Below are 20,918 nucleotides of genomic sequence, written 5' to 3'. Positions count from 1 at the left end.
CTCATTCCCTCTTTGTCTCCTGTTTTTGCTTCTATATCTGTATTACACCCACATTTTATTTGTCATTTTAAACAACAACAACCACCAGTTCTTTGTGTTTCCTGATAAGGCAAAAGAGAACTTATTCATACATTCGGATTTGTCAGCTCCTAAACTGGAGATGGGGAGTGTGAAACTTAGCAGAAACTGGTGAGAAATCTTTATGCAAGCCCACAGACGCAATAAGAAAGAAACATAGCGGGGTGGCAGTCTTCCATAGACAAGCCAATGTGGAGTTAATAATAACTCTGGGCTGTTAATCAACAGTTTCTGAGGAAGCTGTGTAATCTCCAGCCTCTGGGAGCTGCAGAAGCCACAGCCTGTGAGTCAGCAGTCCAAGGTGGTTATTAGAGGAGGGGGTGTTTGTGCATGAACAAAGGAAGAAAAGCAATTACAGAGATAAACAAGGGGCTAGTGGAGACTCCGGAGTGCTGTCTGCCCCACCTCTCCCTTAAAAGAGGCCTGTTGTCCTAATCATTGTAGGTAGCAGGGCCCACTCGCCTACAGTGAGTCTGTGGTGATGTGGGAGCCCTGGGTTCAAATCCCTGCGAATGGACTCACAGTCCACCCCACAACTGTACAATGAGAGCAGTGCCGGATTTACGTATGAGCTAAACAAGCTATAGCTTAGGGCCCCACTCTCTTGGGGGCCCCCAAAAAATTTAAAGGGAAAAAACCTGGATGTACATTTCCAAAATATAAGATAAAAAGCAAATAAAATAAAACCTACATACGGCAACAGTGTTTTGTGTTGTGTAGGCTCCTTTGGTGTAAGTAATGGGCCCCGCCTGCTCCCTGAAATATCACTGCTTTGCTCATATCTAGATATAGGGTGCCTACATTCTGCAAGTACCAAGTACTGAGTACATATGCATGCTTCTACTTCTCAGAGGTCCAATATTGCTCTATTTGCAGTCCTCCTTTTGCTGATTTCATTTAATATTCTAATTTTCTGAGATTGTTAATTTGGGGTTTTCATCAGCTGTACGCCATAATCATTGCAATTATAACAAATAAAGGCTTGACATATCTTGCTTTGCATGTCATGAGTCTATCTCCTATATTAGCTTATGATAATATAATAATAATTTATTATTTATACTCCGTCCAACCACTCCCAATAGATTAAAAACAGAATAAAACATCAAACATTAAAAACTTCCCTAAACAGGGCTGCCTTCAGATGTCTTCTAAAAGTCAGATAGCTGTTTATTTCCTTGAAATCTAATGGGAGGGCATTCCATGGGGTAGGTGCCACTACCGAGAAGGCCCTCTGCCTGGTTCCATGTAACCTCACTTCTCGCAGGGAGGGAACCGCCAGAAGGTCCATGGAGCCAGACCAGGCTGGATGATGGGGATGGAGACGCTCCTTCAGGTATACAGGGCCAAGGCCGTTTAGGCTTTAAAGATTGGCACCAGCACTTTGAATTGTGCTTGGAAACGTGCTGGGAGCCAATGTAGGTCTTTCAGGAGCGGTGTTATGTGGTCACGGCGGCAATTCAGCAGTTGTTGTTGTTGGCATCCGTCTCAAAATACAAAGGGAGTGTACACCTGGGGTGAAATCAAACTGCTGCATTAGCAGCACTGAAGTAGCCTCTCAAAGGGCACAAGACTGGACAGCGTGTAAGGAGATTTTGGGCTGCCCAGATGACAAGATGCCCCTCTCAGCCTCATTGATGTGGGCCAAAAGAAAGTAAAGTCCTGGCGAAAGCAGCAGGACGAAAGAAAAACCTCTGACCTGTGCCTGGGAATCTCGGGACAAGTGTGGGACAAGCCCTTGAGTGTCTATATTAAAGTTTCCCCAACTTTTGAGACATGTGGATGACATAGGTACAGTCTCACATTTTGGAGTAGCACTTAATAACTGTACAACACAGGTTTCCTGCTACGTAAGGCATGGAGCAGTTCAGAATAGCTGTCTTTCCAAGCGAAGGGCATCGCTAAGATAAGGGGAGTTTGGCTATGTTAATACACTGGTTTTCTTCTGTGCTGCTGTTCAGATATTGCTGATAATTCCCCAAGGAATGCATAGCTCCAGTTATGCTGGAATCCTCCTGTGAAAACCTTCCGCAAGCAGTATTTAGTGCATTCCCTGGAAGATAAAATCTCCTAGGTATGTTTCTAGATTAGTCTTGTAAAATTTCAAGGAGCAAAGGGAGGGGTGTAGTGACTGGGGGGGGGGGAGAGAAATGGTGAGACCTTAAAATTTTGCCTCAGTTCAAAATCTGGACTTTAAAAATAAAATCAGAAATTAACACATGGGGACTGGAGTGTGAAAAGTGCGGTCCTTTGAGGACAGAGAAATGTTATATTTGGTACTCTTTTTGGCTGAAGTTCAAGATTTATTAGTGTTTGAACTCTTCCCCCCCCACCCAGAGGTTGAAATTGAAAGTGGAAATTTGTTCAGGTATCACATTTTTTAATCCTGATTTTTGAAACCTGTGGTGCAGATTAGCATATCCAGTTTAGGAATCTATCTGAAGGTTAACAGTCTTCCTTCCCCATTAAAATATTAATGATATTTGCTGTAGATATTAGAGAGAAGTTTGCCTTTTGTCAGTTTCTTGTATTCAACTTCCTGTATTCATTTATTCGTCAGATTTCTAGATCACCCTTCAACCCTATGTGGCATAGGACCCACATACCTACGGTACCGCCTTTCCTGGTATGCCCTGCGGAGGACCTTAGGGTCCACAAATGACAACACTTTGGAGGTCGCAAGGTGGTTAGATTGGTCTCAACTAGGGCCAGGGCTTTTTCAGTACTGGCCCCATCTTGGTGGAACGCTCTGTCTCAAGAGACCAGGGCCCTGCAGGACTTGACATCTTTCCTGCAAGACAGAGCTGTTCCACCTGGCCTTTGGTTTGGACTCAGTCTGACCCTTATGTTTCCCTCCCTCCCCTTATGGTTTTGATCTTTGTTCTACTTTAAAAATGAGGCTGCATTTTAAATTGTATTTTAACCTGTATTTTAAATTGGAGGTCCCCCCCCCCCATTATGTTTTTATTGTAATTTTACTTGTGTTAGCCGCCCTGAGCTTGGCTCTGGCTGGGGAGGGTGGGGTATAATATTTATTATTATTATTATTAACTGAAGTTTCCGCGTTGTGTGCGTTTGCAGTTTCTGATAAAATACCAACAATAGAAGTACAACTGGTATATAAGGAACCACCAATGGTATAGCATGTGATGACACAGCAATAAATGGATCATTTTATGAGCCCACAAAGACCAGGCCAAAGAGAGTTGAGTAGTACAGCTGGGCGATATCAGCTTTTCGACATTGTGATGTGTCACTGGCTAAACATCATGATATAGTGATACACTGCTATGTTGAAAAGGAAGGAGCATCATTTGGTCCTGGAAGATGTATTGATACATTGCCCAGCCCTATTCAGTAGATGCTGAAAAAAGACATCAACAAGACAGGTCTACATATCTCCACTGGGAGGGAATTCCACAGTTGGGGAGCCATGACAAAGAAGGCCCTGCTATAAGTCACTGTGCCGCAAGCGGTGGATAAAATGGAACTATTAGCAGGGCCGCCCTTGCAGATCCATAAGCGTGGGCTGGTCATATGTAGTTTTCTTACCACCCATGACCCATGAAAATGCTGTTTGAAACTGTGGTCCAATTCTTGTCTGCCTTTTCTTCTTCAGGTGACGACGACATCTGTACTACGCGAGGAGTAAACTCATGTCAGCAGTGCTTGGCAGTGAACCCACAATGTGCTTGGTGTTCCCAGGAGGTGAGGCAAAAACCAAGATTATACCATGTTGCTGTTGTTTTGTCGTTTAGTTGTGTCCGACTCTTCATGACCCCATGTACCAGAGCACACCAGGCACTCCTGTCTTCAACTGCCTCCCGCAGTTTGGTCAAACTCATGCTGGTAGCTTCGAGAACACTGTCCAACCACCTCGTCCTCTGTCCTCCCCTTCTCCTTCTGCCCTCCATCTTTCCCAACATCAGGGTCTTTTCCAGGGAGTCTTCTCTTCTCATGAGGTGGCAAAGTATTGGAGCCTCAGCTTCAGGATCTGTCCTTCCAGTGAGCACTCAGGGCTGATTTCCTTCAGAATGGATAGGTTTGATCTTCTTGCAGTCCATGGGACTCTCAAGAGTCTCCTCCAGCACCATTATACCATGTACCTTCCCCTAATTGATCTTGAGGTTCTTGGGTGTCGGCTAGATCTTGCCTGAGCTCCCTATCTATTCATTTATTTCAAGCATTTATAACCACTGTACCATTTCAAATTGCAATGCCCAAGATAGCTTAACATCAATAAATATTGTTTAGTCGTTGTTGTTTAGTCGTGTCCAACTCTTCATGACCCCATGGACCAGAGCACACAAGGCACTCCTGTCTTCTCTCTCTCTCTCTCTCTCTCTCTATATATATATATATAAACAAAACATATTATTAAAACAATTAAGAAACAAAAAGATGAGCAGCAGATAAACAACAACGAGAGAGAGAGAGAGAGAGAGAGGGAATCCAAAGTACAGTGGTATCTTGGTTCTCAAACTTAATCCATTCCAGAAGTCTGTTCCAAAACCAAAGCGTTCCAAACCCAAGGCATGCTTTCCCATGGAAAGTAATGCAAAATGAATTAATCTGTTCCAGACTTTTAAAAACAACCTCTAAAACAGCAATTTAACCTGAATTCTACTATCTAACAAGACCATTGATCCATAAAATGAAAGCAGCAAACAAGGTACTGCAGTCACACACATAATCAATCAATCAATAGCTGAACTGGGTTCCACAGTCACAAAAACAAAACAAAAAGAGCCACAAAAACGCAAAATAAATAGCAAAATCAGACAGACCTCAGCGTAACACTCAAAATGGAAATGTGGCACTCAAAACGGAAGCGTAACTCAAAATGGAGCATGTTCAGCTTCCAAAAAAAGTTCGCAAACCAGAACACTTCCGGGTTTACAGTGTTTGAGTTCCAAGTTGTTTGAGTACCAAGGCGTTTGAGAACCAAGGTACCACTGTACATCAAAATACCAGTCGAGCCAAAGCTGTGCTGGAACAAAAAATATTTTAAGTGGCATCGGAATGCCTTGAGGAGGGGGCCCACGCAGATCTGCTGGGGCCAGGAATTGTTGTTATCGTAAAATGAACCAAGTACAAAATAAGATTAAAATACTACCTAAAAGAAACAGAACAGAACAGAACAAAACAAAACAAAGCAGCAGATCGTGCAGTAATGGTCTGGGAGTTCTGGAACTATGTGCTTATTTGCTGAGATAAGCTGGATAAGTTTATATGACGACATGGAATGTTCACATTTCAAATGTCACACCCATTGCAGCGAATGGAGCGTATAGCAGTGCGATTGAACACACAGGAAAAACGCAATGGGTCAGTAATTCCTCTTCTAGAAGCACCAAGGAAAAGATGTGGTAGTGGGAGGGGTGCGGAGACCGTTGGACAGAGATGTCAGAGCAATCTGAAGAATGTCTTGTTTTAAAATAATGAAAGCCCAATTAACAGTGGAATCCTCTTGGAATATCTGAAGAATGTTTTTTGTGGCCGTTAACTCCCAAACAGCAAAGCTTGCTGGCTCTTTGGAAAAGAAGCAAAAGCTTTTTTTTTGAATATGCTCCCAGGACATTTTTAATCAACTGATGATGCATCGGAGTAGCTCGCTGTACGCAAAGAGGGAACCACCAGATGTCTGCCCACCAAAAGTTGCAAGAGTAATCACAAGCTGCTGAACTAACCAGCTCCATCTGTGTCTTGCCCTGGAGCAAATAAGTGGCGTTGATCCATTCCATGCCATCTAAACGTATTTCCACGAACACGCAGTTTGAAGATCACTTAGCAAGCGGTTCTCGCTAATGGAGACATTAAAAAAAAAAATGACACCAATTGTCCATTTGAATGCATTAATTCATTTTGAATTGCCAGAGCAATAAACTACCGTATTTTTTGCTTTATAAGGCTCACTTTTTCCCTCCTAAAAAGTAAGGGGAAATGTGTGTGCGTCTTATGGAGCGAATGCAGGCTGCACAGCTATCCCAGAAGCCAGAACAGCAAGAGGGATTGCTGCTTTCATGCGCATCAATCCCTCTTGCTGTTCTGGCTTCTGAGATTCAGGATATTTTTTTTCCTCCTCCAAAAACTAGGTGCGTCTTGTGGTCTGGTGCATCTTATAGAGCGAAAAATACGGTAAGTTTTGGAAGGAGCTTGTGCATTCCAAAGGCCATTCAGTGTCTTTCACTGGCAGGAACTGTTTTCCTACGCAATTTTCCGGTCATTGAGAAGGTCAGTAATGGCAGGCAAAACTTCTCCCCAGTGCAGCTTGCGATCACTACCGATTTTCTCCTCCACTGCACATCTGCAGGACAGCGTTGTTGGGTGTGTTCTGCGGTGCATTCCTCTTTCCCTGGAAGTGAGCCCCAACAAGTCTGGACAATGACCCCAGATGAACTGAGATTGGAGCACTAGAACACAACCCAGAATCCTCTGCAATAGGGCCGCTAGGCCAAATGACGCAGCTGGTTTGGGGTGTCACAAAAGGGCAGCAAATTGTGAGTCGTTGAGTTCAACCTTCATAAATAAACGCAAATATTACGAAATGACAGTAAGCCTCCAGTGGCTTACTTCCAAAGCAAACTCCCCAGTATGCATGCCCCCTGGCGAAGAACTAGGCTGGGAATAGCCCAGTTCCTCAGAGCGGCTGAGGAAACCCCACCAAATGGGTGGGATATAAAGAAATTATTATTATTATTATTATTATTATTATTATTATTTATTTATTTATTTATTTATTAATATACAGTGGTACCTCGGGTTACATATGCTTCAGGTTACATACGCTTCAGGTTACAGACTCCGCTAACCCAGAAATATTACCTCGGGTTAAGAACTTTGCTTCAGGATGAGAACAGAAATTGTGCAATTAATGAATGTTAAAATGATGTTGGATGAAAAGTTATGTGGTTTTTAGCTATAACGCTATAAGGAGTATGAAAAAATGGACTATTAACAGACAAAAATTTAATGTTGCAATATTTTAAGATTAAAGATTAGGATAAACAAAGAGGGGAAGGATTTGCTGAACTAACAAATTGAACGGGAATACAAAAAGGGAGGTGTGAGGAGGTCCGGGAAACAAGCAAATGAAAGATAAATGATGGAAAGATGGAATTGTTTTTTTTAAAACTATTTTTATTTTGTATTTTTCTTTTTTCTTTTTTCATTTTGTAAAATTCTAATAAATATCTTTAAAAAAAAGAGAGAGAACAGAAATTGTGCTCTGGTGGTGCAGCAGCAGTGGGAGGCCCCCATTAGCTAAAGTGGTGCTTCAGGTTAAGAACAGACCTCCGGAACGAATTAAGTACTTAACCCTAGGTTCCACTGTATAGGGATGATGATGATTTGTATATAGAAGATGATCAAATCTTGTAGTCTGTAGTCTAACCTGTAGTCTAATGTGTTGCTGCTCAGTCACAGGTATAGTCGTACTTTGGAAGTCCAAAAGCTTAGTTCCCGAACGTTTTGGCTCCCGAGCATTACAAACCCTGTTCTGTGACTGTTCTGGTTTACAAACTATTTTTGGAAGCTGAATGTCCAGCGGGGCTTCCGTGGTTTCCGATTGGCTGCAGGAGCTTCCTGCAGCCAATCGTAAGCCACGCTTTGGTTTTCAAACATTTTTGAAGTCGAACAGACTTCTGGAATGGATTCTGTTCGACTTCCAAGGTACGGCTGTATAGAGTCATCGAATCGTAGCGTTGGAGGGTCATCTAGTCCTAGTCCAACCCCCTGAAATACAGGAATCTCAACTAGGTCACACAATGCAGGTGGTTGGAATCTCGTAACTTGAACCTTCGCTGTGATGTCTGCATATAATGAGCAAATGCCTATTCCACAGAAGATGAGCCGCCTTTGCGTAGCTGAGAGGTTGACTAACCTGTGACCCTCCCAGGTGTCCTTGGACTCCAAAGCCCATTGTTCCTGAGCATTGCTTGCGCAGGGCATGGATGACAGAAGTTGCAGTCCACCAACATAGGGGTGTGGTTGTCAAAAACTACCCATCTCTGTTGTGTAGCTTAGGGGTGGTGTGGTTGGCATGAAAATAAGTTGTGGTTGTTGTTTAGTCGTTTAGTTGTGTCCTACTCTTCATGACCCCATGGACCAGAGCACGCCAGGCAATGCGACTCTAGTAGATAATTCTCAACACTCACACTAAACGACAAGTGCCACTTTCTATGGGAGAAACTATGTCAGTTGTTGTTGTTGTTTAGTCGTTTAGTCGTGTCTGACTCTTCGTGACCCCATGGACCAGAGCACGCCAGGCACCCCTGTCCTCCACCGCCTCCCACAGCTTGATCAAACTCATGCTGGTAGCCTCAAGAACACTGTCCAACCATCTCGTCCTCTGTCGTCCCCTTCTCCTTGTGCCCTCCATCTTTCCCAACATCAGGCTCTTTTCCAGGGAGTCTTCTTTTCTCATGAGGTGGCCAGAGTATTGGAGCCTCAGCTTCAGGATCTGTCCTTCCAGTGAGCACTCAGGGCTGATTTCCTTCCGAATGGATAGGTTTGATCTTCTTGCAGTCCATGGGACTCTCAAGAGTCTCCTCCAGCACCAGAATTCAAAAGCATCAATTCTTCGGCGATAAGTAGAAAGGGTTAACCGGGAAACCCAGGACCCCTCATAATTCTTGTCACAGCGATCTGAGGTGTTTGCTTCGGTTTTGTGCCTGAACAGCTCACCAGACATCCTGGCTGTTGATTACGTGATGAGATATTTGTGGGCGTGTGGCGGCTGGACCACAAGGCCCCGTGCCAGAAATACTTGCCAGTTTTGTGTGTAATATGATGGGGAAACTTTTTTAAAAAGCAAAGTATTGGCTGGCTCAAGCCAATACGTCACCACTTCTTCCCGCTCCCTCAGCTTGCCTCAGCGTTTATCCCGTGTTCCTAGACAGCAGCTATGGCTACGGAGCTGTTTTGCTTACCTCTGACAAGCGTTTCCAAAAATGGCAATATTTTCCCCGCCGGTGCCTTGGGGCTCTGTTTATTGAAGAGATGTAGCAATTAGCAAAGGAGCTGTCTCCCGCCTCTCACCAAATGTCAGGTCCCCTGGGGTGCAAAACTTGTTAGCAGGGTAACTTCCTCACATGTTGTCTTAATTTAGCAAATGAAAGTTTCCTCCCTGGCTCCCTACGGCCCTCTGTCTTCTTGTCTGCCTTATTTGAAGAAAAAAAAACACGCCCTCCTTTTGCATCTCTCTCTCTCTTCTGCACAGAAATACATATTTTTTCTTACCTCAGGCTGCAAAGACACTATACATTTCAAATATACCCCTTCCCAAGAATCATGGGAACTGTAGTTTACCTCTCACGGGGACATAATTCCCACCAACTTTTAACAAACTACAGTTCCCATGATTCTTTTTGGGGTGTTCTTTAAGTGAGCCACTCTCTCCCAGCTGCTCACACACTCACCCTGATTATCCTCATCTGCAAAATGGGTGCAATAATATTGCCCTGCCTTAAAGATGACAAGGTCACACGTGTGAAATGCTTCGAAGGCTATATAAGTGCGAAGTATTTCTTATTATAGGGACGCGGGTGGCACTGTGGGTAAAAGCCTCAGCGCCTAGGGCTTGCCGATTGAAAGGTCGGCGGTTCGAATCCCCGCGGCGGGGTGCGCTCCCGTTGCTTGGTCCCAGCGCCTGCCAACCTAGCAGTTCGAAAGCACCCCCGGGTGCAAGTAGATAAATAGGGACCGCTTTCTAGCGGGAAGGTAAACGGCGTTTCCGTGTGCGGCTCTGGCTAGCCAGAGCAGCGATGTCACGCTGGCCACGTGACCCGGAAGTGTCTCCGGACAGCGCTGGCCCCTGGCCTCTTAAGTGAGATGGGCGCACAACCCCAGAGTCTGTCAAGACTGGCCCGTATGGGCAGGGGTACCTTTACCTTTTTTATTTCTTATTATTACAAAGAAAAATGTTTCACACATTGTTGGGTTCCTGACCTTCACTTTAAAATTAAAGGTGGGGGACAGTCTGGAGGAGAAAGGGCCGTCCCATTCCTCGTTGCCAGCCGGCAGTAGCAGGCAACTCCAGGAAGGAATTGTTGTGGGTAGCCAATTTTGTTATCTGCCCAGCCACTGGGCAAGGAAACTGTACAGAATAACTGGCAGTTTCAGTTAACAGAAAAATGGCTAGGCAGTTGGAACACATTTGGTTTTACTTGTCTCTTCCTCATGGGGCTCTTTTTTCTCTCTGGAAAAGGCTGTGTTTAAAGATCTCCCTAGCTCACCCCAAGACCAACCTTCCTGGGCTCAGCTCAGTGGCAATCGCATGTGTGTGGCTGAGTTTCATGGCTGAGTAGGGCTTTTGAAACTGGATCTCCACTGTCCTAATCAGGGCTGTCTTTAGCATATGCGCCGCCGGGGTGCAAAGATCCGCCCAGGGCCCCCAAATTTAGTTTAGCCCCCAAATTAACTTTTATTATGCTTATGTCAGACTTTCTTTTTTTTAACGATTTCTCTAAACGAATTTGAACTGTAAGTGATGAAATAAAAACGCAATTTGCAACGTTTCACTCGGGGTCAGCGGCACCTTTGACACGACTGAACTTGCACTGCCTGCCTGCCGCAGTCGTGTCAAAGGAGCTGCCGCATAGCAGCTCAATACAATACGTAACATAATATTTTGATGTAAGAGTTAATTTCATGTGCACGGCGCTGTTGAGTCTGACAAGCACCACCGCTAGCGCAGCGCAGCGCATCTTTGGTAAATGAGCGCACAAAGTCAAAAGTCCTTTAGTGAAACAGTAGGTATACATTTCGGTAATACCTAGGTATGTATGTATTTTGTTTTTCTAGCTTGATCAAAATTATTATTTCATAACAGGTAGATAGTTAAGAGCTTAGGCGGCTTCAGCGGCGGGCGCCTGGCGCCCCCCAGAATTTGGCGCCCAGGTGCCCCACACCCCTTGCACCCCTGGGTAAAGATGGCCGTGGTCCTAATCTAGCACCACACTATAATGTACAGTGGTACCTTGGGTTACATACGCTTCAGGTTACAGACTCCGCTAAGCCAGAAATAGTACCTCAGGTTAAGAACTTTGCTTCAGGATGAGAACAAAAATCGTTCTGGCGGCGCGGTGGCAGCAGGAGGCCCCATTAGCTAAAGTGGTGCTTCAGGTTAAGAACAGTTTCAGGTTAAGAACGGACCTCCGGAACAAATTAAGTACTTAACCCGAGGTACCACTGTATGTCATTTTCCTCCCCTATTATTCCCCGGATGCGTACTCAAAGTGATGCAACACAGATTAGTCGCGGTGGACCATTTTGCACTGATTAAGCCATAGTTTCAAACAAACAAACTGTGGTTTGATGTGCACTAGCAGTGTGTTGTGCACCCCTGCTCAAAAGTTCCCACAATGCTCTTCCCACACTCCAGTTTGCTAAAGTGTCATGGGCAAAACAAGCCAGAGACTGGCTTGTTGACACCGCCTGCACCCCGTGGTTATTGCTCATGGCTTCTTTTGGAGGAAACAAACCACAAGCCTGGTTCGGACAGTGTGAGCAAGCCAGGCTCTGGATTGTTTTGTTTGTTAGTCAGTTGTAGCAGGATTGGGGTAAGAATGCCATGGCAGCTTTTTGTGCAGAGTGCACTAAGCACACTGCTCAGGCACCCTAAACCATAATTTGTTTTAAGGTATGGTTAACACAATGTGAAGGGACGTGGGTTAAACCACAGAGCCTAGCACTTGCCGATCAGAAGGTCGGCGGTTCGAATGCCCGCGACGGGGTGATCTCCCGTTGCTCGGTCAAAAAGCACGTCAAAGTGCAACTAGATAAATAGGTACCGCTCCGGCGGGAAGGTAAACGGTGTTTCCGTACGCTGCTCTGGTTCGCCAGAAGCGGCTTAGTCATGCTGGCCACATGACCCGGAAGCTGTACGCCGGCTCCCTCGGCCAATAAAGCGAGATGAGTGCCGCAACCCCAGAGTCGTCCGCGACTGGACCTAATGGTCAGGGGTCCCTTTACCTTTACCTTTAACACAATGTGGGAACTGGGCTTTCATACCCAGAATCAGGCTGTGTAAACTATACCTTTAAAGCACATTTGAAACACATCCTACAGAAAATCTGGGCACTGTGGTTTGTTAAATGTTGCTGGGGCTTGCAATTCTCTGCACCCTTAAGAAATCACAGTGCCCAGAATTATTTAAGGGAAATAAGGTGTTTCAAATTAGCTTTCCTGTTATGTACTGAAGTTCTCACCCTGGGCCAACAGGGGGATACTGTAGATAGTTATGCAAATAAGGGATCGAAAGTGACGTTCAGTGATTGGATAGTTTTAGAAAGTTGTTACAGTAACGTTGTACTGGAGCTCTATATAAGCAGGCTGGCTGAACCCTTCAGTTCATTTCTGTCCTGGCCTGTGAATAAACAAGAGCTGTTTGAAGAATCGCTGTGTCATCTGATATGTTCACCCACAACTTAACATTTCCCACCTCATCAGTGCTTGCTGATAAGGATATCAGGCTGTATGGGGTTGATTTCCTGTGACCATTGGAAAGGACTCCTGGAATCTGCTTCTCAAGGCTCTTCTCAGAAGGTCAAAATTTCTGTCTTATCCTGGGGATTCCCCTAAGGACTGCCAGTTGGGAAGAGTTTTGGTGACCCAGCAAACGTGTCACCTTTCTAGCTGTCGAAATGGGTGGATAAAAATCTTGGGAGGGAAATGCGGTCAGTCTTTCAATGACATTCACACTTCCTACAAGATGTGTGGTTTTAACTGTTTTTGGAACAGTGCCGTTCAGAGGGGGCGCGCTCCTGCGTTTGTTCTGTATCTTTACACTAAGGGTTTTTTATAATAATAATTTAAAAGCATACAAGAAAACGGCTTCCTTTCAGAAGAGGCAGACATGCCATGCATAATCACAACCCCTTTGCCTTTATAGGCTTAAGGAACGAAACCCAAACCCATATTTTTGTTTAGCTCAGGGAAAAGGTAGGCTTCAAATATAACAAGGTGTGCTAACCAGTTGTGGCAATCAAAGTCTCAGTTTAGCCCCAATCTAGAACAGAAAAAAAAAGACCTGAGAGGGTTTTTTTTTTTCTCCTGGAGGAACCACAAAAATATATCGGAGTCATGTTGATCCTTTGTTTGCATTCCATTTCCTTGCCCTTCCTCCCATGGCCTCTCTGCCGCTGCTGCAGAATCACCCTTATTCCTTTTTTGGTTCTCTTTTTTCCCCCCTCCTGCCCCCAGCATGCCTGGAGGAAACGATAAGTTAGAGGGCTGCTTATTTCGTTTTCCGGGCAGCTTGTGCAATCGGAGTGACACCAGATTGCCCCGTATCAGCTTGAGGGGCTTATGAGTTCCACGAAAGCCGGATTTCCTGGCAGGGTTAATGGGGCCAATTTTCAAAATGTTTGCCAGAAAACAAGGCTACCACATGTTCATGATTCATATGGATCGCTCCTATTTTGAGAGCCCCGTTCCATAATAACTGGAACCCTTACTAAGGACAGAGGTTGTCCATGGTTTTTTTGTGAAGGCTGAATTGCTCGTCTAAATAATTTTCAGCCAATGCTGCTGTCTTCCGCTTTAGGGAGATGTGTTTTGAGAATTAAAAGGCACCCGAAGCAGCAAAGTTTTTACTTTCCCCAAGGTTGGTTTAAAAGTTTTATAAGTTGTTTTTTTTTTTTTTTTTTAGAATACAATGCACATAATTATTTTACTAGTTGTATGTGCTCCCAGTGTATGTCTACCTACAGAGATCGGTTTGAAACCTAGACAGCAACTTAAAAAGCAGAGACATCACCTTGCCAACAAAGGTCCGTATAGTTAAAGCTATGGTTTTCCCAGTAGTGATGTATGGAAGTGAGAACTGGACCATAAAGAAGGCTGATCGCCGAAGAATTGATGCTTTTGAATTATGGTGCTGGAGGAGACTCTTGATGAGTCCCATGGACTGCAAGAAGATCAAACCTCTCCATTCTGAAGGAAATCAGCCCTGAGTGCTCACTGGAAGGACAGATCCTGAAGCTGAGGCTCCAATACTTTGGCCACCTCATGAGAAGAGAAGACTCCCTGGAAAAGACCCTGATGTTGGGAAAGATGGAGGGCACAAGGAGAAGGGGGGGACAGAGGACGAGATGGTTGGACAGTGTTCTCGAAGCTACCAGCATGAGTTTGAGCAAACTGCGGGAGGCAGTGGAAGATGAGGGGGTCTCCTAACAGCTCCTGGCACCCTTGACAAACTTGGGCCTGTAACCCTTTCTCAGCCTAAACCTACCTCACGTGTAGGAGCACATAGCACCTGCCTCCTAGGATTTTTGCTTTTCTTACTGAAATTCTTTTTTCCTTCCCTCTAAATTCCTTAGATGTTTTCTTTGAACAGGGACCTCCAAATTTGGTGGCAGCTCCGTTTACAAAGTTGGGAGGCTAAATTTGTACAGTCCTGTATGCGCAGCCCTTAGCTCCTTGGAAACGGGCAGGATTCAAAAGGCGATGTAATTTGAAAAAAAAAATTGAAACGAAACAAAATCGGAAGCCTTCCCTTTCTTTGCAGCATCAGTTCTTGCTGTTTCCCCCTTTTAAATCCATTCTTTGTTTTATTTATTTATTTTAAGGTTTTATAATCAGCCCATACCCTTTCATGCCGATCAGAAGGTCGGTGGTTTGAATCCCCGTGACGGGGTGAGCTCCCTTTACTCTGTTCCAGCTCCTGCCAACCTAGCAGTTCGAAAGCACACCAGTGCAAGTAGATAAATAGGTACCGCTGTGGCGGGAAGGTAAATGGCGTTTCCATGCGCCCTGGGTTCTGTCACAGTGTCCCGTTGCTCCAGAAGCAGTTTAGGCCTGCTGGCCACATGACCCGGAAAGCTGTCTGTGGACAAATGCCGGCTCCCTCGGCCTGAAGCGAGATGAGTGCCGCAACCCCATAGTCGCCTTTGACTGGACTTATCCGTCCAGGGGTCCTTTACCTTTTTACCTTTTTTACCATATACATTCACAACCAGGATGGCAGGAGCTGGGAGAGGGGAACGGGAGCTCACTCTGTCACAGGGATTCGAACCGCTGACCTTCTGATTGGCAAGCCCAAGAGGCTCAGTGGTTTAGACGACAGCGCCACCTGCATTAGCATCACACTGGCACAAAGCCCATTTTGACGGGATTACTCTTTCTCTGTGAGAACCCTCTCCTCTTTATCTTACGGTTGGCCTTTCTCCCTCCAACAGGGCATGCCGCCTGGATTTTCCCGCTGCGACTCGAAGGACAACCTCATTAAAAATGGCTGTATGAAAAACTTGATCGAGTATCCAGTCAGCAGCACTGAAATCCTGGAGGATAGGCAGCTCAGCGACAAAGGATCAGGAAGCGACATCACTCAGATGACCCCACAGAAGATCAGGCTCCACCTGCGGCCAGGTAAGCTGAGATACACTATTCGGTTCTTGCAGTTTTAGCACATCGGTGAGCTTTTCCCAGAGGACTTCAGGGTGCTGTAAGTGGTTATCTATTAAAACTTCATCCCATACATAGATGAGAGATCAGCCATAGCACAATGGATGCTCAAGACATATCCAGAGTTTCAAGCCATGGCGAAGAAGAGAGTTTGGGTCAGCTTATGTCTTTCTTTCTCTTTTGGTCTGTTATATATATATATATATATATATATATATATATATATATATATTTATTGAATTTTTTGTTTTACAATTTAAAGTCCTCATTTTTATATCCTTAAGATATTAATGACTTCCCTTCTCCTTCCATGGTTCATTTTACATATCATAAATCCCTGCATATTTTACAAAAGCTATACCATCCAGTATTCCAATCATTACACCCATCAAAACTTGTTCACACTGCTGAATTTATCTTAACGCTGCCAGCCTTTTCAGCTGTGCACAGTTATTTCCCATATATTCAACGGACGTTTTCCAGTCTTCTTTAAATGTATGTTCTTCTTTTTCTCTTATTCTATATGTTAAGTCTGCAAGCTGCACGTATTCTGTCAAATTAAGTCGCCATTCTTCTTTGGTTGGGATCTCGCTCGTTTTCCGTTTTTGGGCTAACGAAACACGGGCATACATAAATAACCCATGAAACATGGGGATTTCAGTCTGAATTATCCCCAACAGAAAGCACTCTGGGTTGTTGGGTTTTTTTTGGGGGGGGGGAGGAGTACTTTTAAACATTTTTTTCACTTCATTATGGATCATTTCCCAATACCCTTTCACAAGTCCACCACATATGGGTCAGCTTATGTCAATATGGGCCTATGTCAGCATAACAGGATTAATTACTCAAGTATGTGGAAGGAAGGGACCTGGGTGGCGCTGTGGGTTAAACCACAGAGCCTAGGGCTTGTCGATCAGAATGTCGGCGGTTCGAATCCCCACGACGGGGTGAGCTCCCGTTGCTCGGTCCCTGCTCCTGCCAACCTAGCAGTCTGAAAGCACAACAAAGTGCAAGTAGATAAATAGGTACCACTCCGGCGGGAAGGTAAATGGCATTTCCATGCGCTGCTCTGATTCACCAGAAGCCGCTTAGTCATGCTGGCCACATGACCTGGAAGCTGTTCACCGGCTCCCTCGGCGAATAAAGCAAGATGAGCGCCACAACCCCAGAGTCGGTCACGACTGGACCTGGTCAGGGGTCCCTTTACCTTTTTTTTATGTGGAAGGAAGAATGGTGAGCTGGAGTCTTCTGGGGGAAATGACCCCTCCTCACACTTTCTCCACATTTTGACATTTCAGATGACTCCCAAACATTCACGGTGCAAGTGCGACAGGTGGAGGACTACCCTGTGGACATCTACTACCTGATGGACTTGTCCAATTCCATGAAGGACGACCTCCGCAACATCCAGAACCTGGGTACCAGGCTAGCCATAGAAATGCGCAAAGTGACCAGCAACCTGAGGATTGGCTTTGGAGCCTTTGTAGACAAACCCATGCCTCCTTACATGTACATTTCCCCTCCGGAAGCCATCAAAAACCCATGCTATGAGTAAGTTCTCTAAGCGACCCTCTGATAAATGTTCATAATCTAGAGTTTGGAAAGGTTGCCAGTTTTGTGATGTTATTCCCGTTCCACCTTCGCTTTGAGGCATGGTAGACCTAATGAAGGTCCGCTCTTAACCTCATTTTTAAAATCAGGTGAGCTGGGGGAATGTGTGCTCCCATCCATAGCTTAGTCAGTAGAGCCATGAGACTCTTGATCTCAGGGTTGTGGTTTTGTGCACCACCTTGGGCTAAAGATTCCTTCATTTGGGCTAGATGTCCCTTCCAGCTCTACAATTCTATGATTTCTAGGATCCCACAGCAAATCAGTCCCTCCCTTGCCTTCACTGCAGTTAAGAGATGCGCCAGCCCCAACGTTAACTGTTGTTAAGGCTAAATACCTGAAGGAGCGTCTCCACAATTCAGCTCCAAGGGCCTTCGGGCAGTTCCCTCACTGCGAGAAGCGAGGTTACAGGGAACCAGGCAGAGGGCCTTCTCGGTAGTGGCACCCGCCCTGTGGAACAACCTCCCATCAGATGTCAAAGAGATAAACAACTATCTGATTTTTATAAGCATAGCTCCCTTTTCTTGCGAGGAATCCTATTCGGAATAAGGGAAGTTCCCTTTTAAAAAGGGGAAAGTTGGCAGCTATATTTAGAAGACATCTGAAGGCAGCCATGCTTAGGGAAGTTTCTAATGTGTGGTCTTTTGTTGTGTTTTTAATATTCTGTTAGGAGCCACCCAGAGTGGCTGGGGAGGCCCAGCCAAATGGGCGGGGTATAAGTTTTATTATTATTATTATTATTATTATTATTATTATTATTATTATTTTATTTTATTGGGTATACGTTATTATTATTATTATTATTATTATTATTATTTTATTATATTATTTTATTACATGCACACTGCTGGGAGTTGGGTTAGGAAGCCTTTGGTATGTGTCTCAGCTCAAGAAAAATTGACTGAAATGCATAATAAGAGAGCCCCCCCCCCCCGCCTTGGGATCAATGGCTATGGTAGTTTTAATCAGGCCTCCAGGGCCCTGTTTGCCTGCCCAAAGCGACTTCTTTTTTGCTGGTTCCCTCCAGCTTGAAGCCCCCAGATAACCGCTGCCTGCCAATGTTCGGATACAAGCATGTCCTGGCGCTCACAGATGAGGTAAAGCGTTTCAACGAGGAGGTGAAGAAGCAGAGCGTGTCGAGGAACCGGGATGCGCCGGAAGGCGGGTTCGATGCCATCATCCAAGCGGTCGTCTGTGATGTAAGAGCCCCCCCTTGCCGTGGGTCGAAAGGATTTACTACTACTTCTTATTATTATTCAGTTTATATACTGCCCTATACCCGGAGGTGTCAGGGCAGTTCAGAGGAAAGATGACAACATATATAATCAGAATAAAAACAGCAACCCAGTAACACCCCCCCCCCCAGAAAGAGCCACGTTTTAAAAGGGTATAGGAAGTAAAACAGATCAACCAAAGGCCTGGCTAAAAAGGAACGTATTTGCCTGGCGCCTAAAGGTGTACAGTGGTACCTCAGATTAAGAACTTAATTTGTTCTGGAGGTGTGTTCTTAACCTGAAACTGTTCTTAACCTGAAGCACCACTTTAGCTAATGGGGCCTCCTGCTGCCACTGCGCAGCCGCTGCACGATTTCTCTTCTCTTCCTGAAGCAAAGTTCTTAACCTGAGGTACTATTTCTGGGTTAGAGGAGTCTGTAACCTGAAGCGTATGTAACCCAAGGTACCACTGTGTAATGAAGGCACCAGGTGAGCCTCTCTGGGGAGACCAATCCACAGACGGGGAGCCACTGCAGAGAAGGCCCTGTTCTTGTGTTGCCACCCTCCGGACCGCTCAAGGAGGATTGAGAACAACTTCTTAGTGGGTTGCATATGCCTGATGTTTGTTTGTGTTAGCTGGATCTCCCAACTCAGACAGGAACCCAATATGTATTGAGCTTGCCCTGTATTGACCCCCCCTCCCCCACAATTATTCGGCACCCTGCCTGTGAAGTTAAAGCCCTAAAGCAGGGGTCGGAGCGCTTGCAACATTCATTCAGTGGTAATCTGCCAGTGCAAGGCAGGGCCACGATGAAAGTCGACCGCCTTCTCTTTCTTCTCTGACCCCTTTCCTTCCTCTTCCTGCTTTTGAAATTAGGATGTGGGTTGGATGGCAGTTGGGCCAAGGGCTGCGGGTTCTCCATCTGGGCTTTAAAGAGATAGCCTAGGCCAACTCCCCAAAGTCTGCGATCTACTGAAAGTATAAAAAGACTGGGTGTGATTTTTTTTAATCGCTAAGGAACGCAATGCCAATTGCTATACAGTGGTACCTTGGGTTACAGATGTTTCAGGTTACAGACTCCGCTAACCCAGAAATATTACCTCGGGTTAAGAACTTTGCTTCAGGATGAGAACAGAAATTGTGCAGCAGCAGCGGCGCAGCAGCAGCTGGAGGCCCCATTAGCTAAAGTGGTGCTTCAGGTTAAGAACAGTTTCAGGTTAAGAACAGACCTCCAGAACGAATTAAGTTCTTAACCCAAGGTACCACTGTACTGCCTTCCACAATCAACCTGGGACACCCCCGAGATCAACCTGTTGGACATCCCTGCCTTAGGCCTGATGTAGAGCTGTGGTTCCCAGTTGGTGGTCTGTGGACCCTAGGAGGTCCATGTAACCCACCTGGGGGGAGGTCTGGGTCACCATTCCCATAACAAAAACTACCATGTTGTTGTTTAGTCATTTAGTCGTGTCCGACTCTTCGTGACCCCATGGACCAGAGCACGCCAGGCACTCCTGTCTTCCACTGCCTCCCACAGTTTGGTCAAACACATGCTGGTAGCTTCGAGAACACTGTCCAACCATCTCGTCCTCTGTCGTCCCCTTCTCCTTGTGCCCTCCATCTTTCCCAACATCAGGGTCTTTTCCAGGGAGTCTTCTCTTCTCATGAGGTGGCCAAAGTATTGGAGCCTCAGCTTCAGGATCTGTCCTTCCAGTGAGCACTCAGGGCTGATTTCCTTCAGAATGGAGAGGTTTGATCTTCTTGCAGTCCATGGGACTCTCAAGAGTCTCCTCCAGCACCATAATTCAAAAGCATCAGTTCTTCAGCGATCAGCCTTCTTTATGGTCCAGCTCCCAATTCCACACATCACTAAATGTTCAAAAGCAGGGGGTCTGTGGCTTGATTTTTGAAAAACACGGGAACCGCAGTGCTTAACTAATCGGGAACCATTGATGTAGAAGAGTATATTCCTTTGTAGGGCTTGTTTGTGTTTGTGTCTGTCACGATGGAGACTGCAGCGCCATTTTTATTTTGCTTCAGGACAAGATTGGCTGGAGACCAGATGCCTCCCATTTGCTGGTCTTTACTACAGACGCCAAGACGCACATTGCTTTAGATGGGAGACTGGCAGGGATCGTGACGCCCAACGACGGACAGTGCCACATGGGAAGCAACAATTTATATGACGCTTCCACCACATTGGTAAGGCTGGGTGGCTGCAGCCACAAGGCCAGGATTGCAACCGCTACAGGCCATTCTGTTGTGTGATAGATGGTTTCAAAAGGGGATAGTAGGCGAATCCTAGGATATTAGAGTATATATTACCCCCCGAGGACCAGAGACAATGTGCCTTGGAATTCCAATTGCCAGAGAAGTGTATCTGGTTCGCCACCATAGGAAATAGGATGTTAGACTATTTAGGCCTTTGGTCTGATTCAGGAGGGCTGCTCTTAAGGTTCAGAATATATTTTGCATTCCATTTTTATATTTTCAGTTTTTTGGTGAGGTAAAACCCCAGAGGCCAAAAGACCACCTGTATAAGAGCTTTGATATCTGTGTCATTTCAACCCATCATCTGGGTTCCATTTCTTTTTCTCCCTTTTTAAATAATTTTT

At 45.4% G+C, this 20,918-nt stretch overlaps 1 protein-coding gene across 1 annotated transcript in view; it reads left to right on the top strand.

The window, feature by feature from the left end:
• Nucleotides 1–20,918, top strand: part of ITGB3 (integrin subunit beta 3) — a 59,018-nt gene that overhangs the window by 14,941 nt on the left and 23,159 nt on the right. The window contains exons 2-6 of the mRNA XM_028702419.2: nt 3,698–3,786; nt 15,258–15,447; nt 16,782–17,034; nt 18,119–18,290; nt 20,344–20,505. Of these exons, the coding sequence (XP_028558252.2) occupies nt 3,698–3,786; nt 15,258–15,447; nt 16,782–17,034; nt 18,119–18,290; nt 20,344–20,505 (866 nt within the window). The remainder of the gene's footprint in view (nt 1–3,697; nt 3,787–15,257; nt 15,448–16,781; nt 17,035–18,118; nt 18,291–20,343; nt 20,506–20,918) is intronic.

Source organism: Podarcis muralis, chromosome 13 (assembly GCF_964188315.1).
Source record: "Podarcis muralis chromosome 13, rPodMur119.hap1.1, whole genome shotgun sequence".
NCBI classification, from domain to species: Eukaryota; Metazoa; Chordata; class Lepidosauria; order Squamata; family Lacertidae; genus Podarcis; species Podarcis muralis.
Note: the sequence above shows the minus strand (reverse complement) of the source record. Positions and strands in the feature narration are given on the sequence as shown.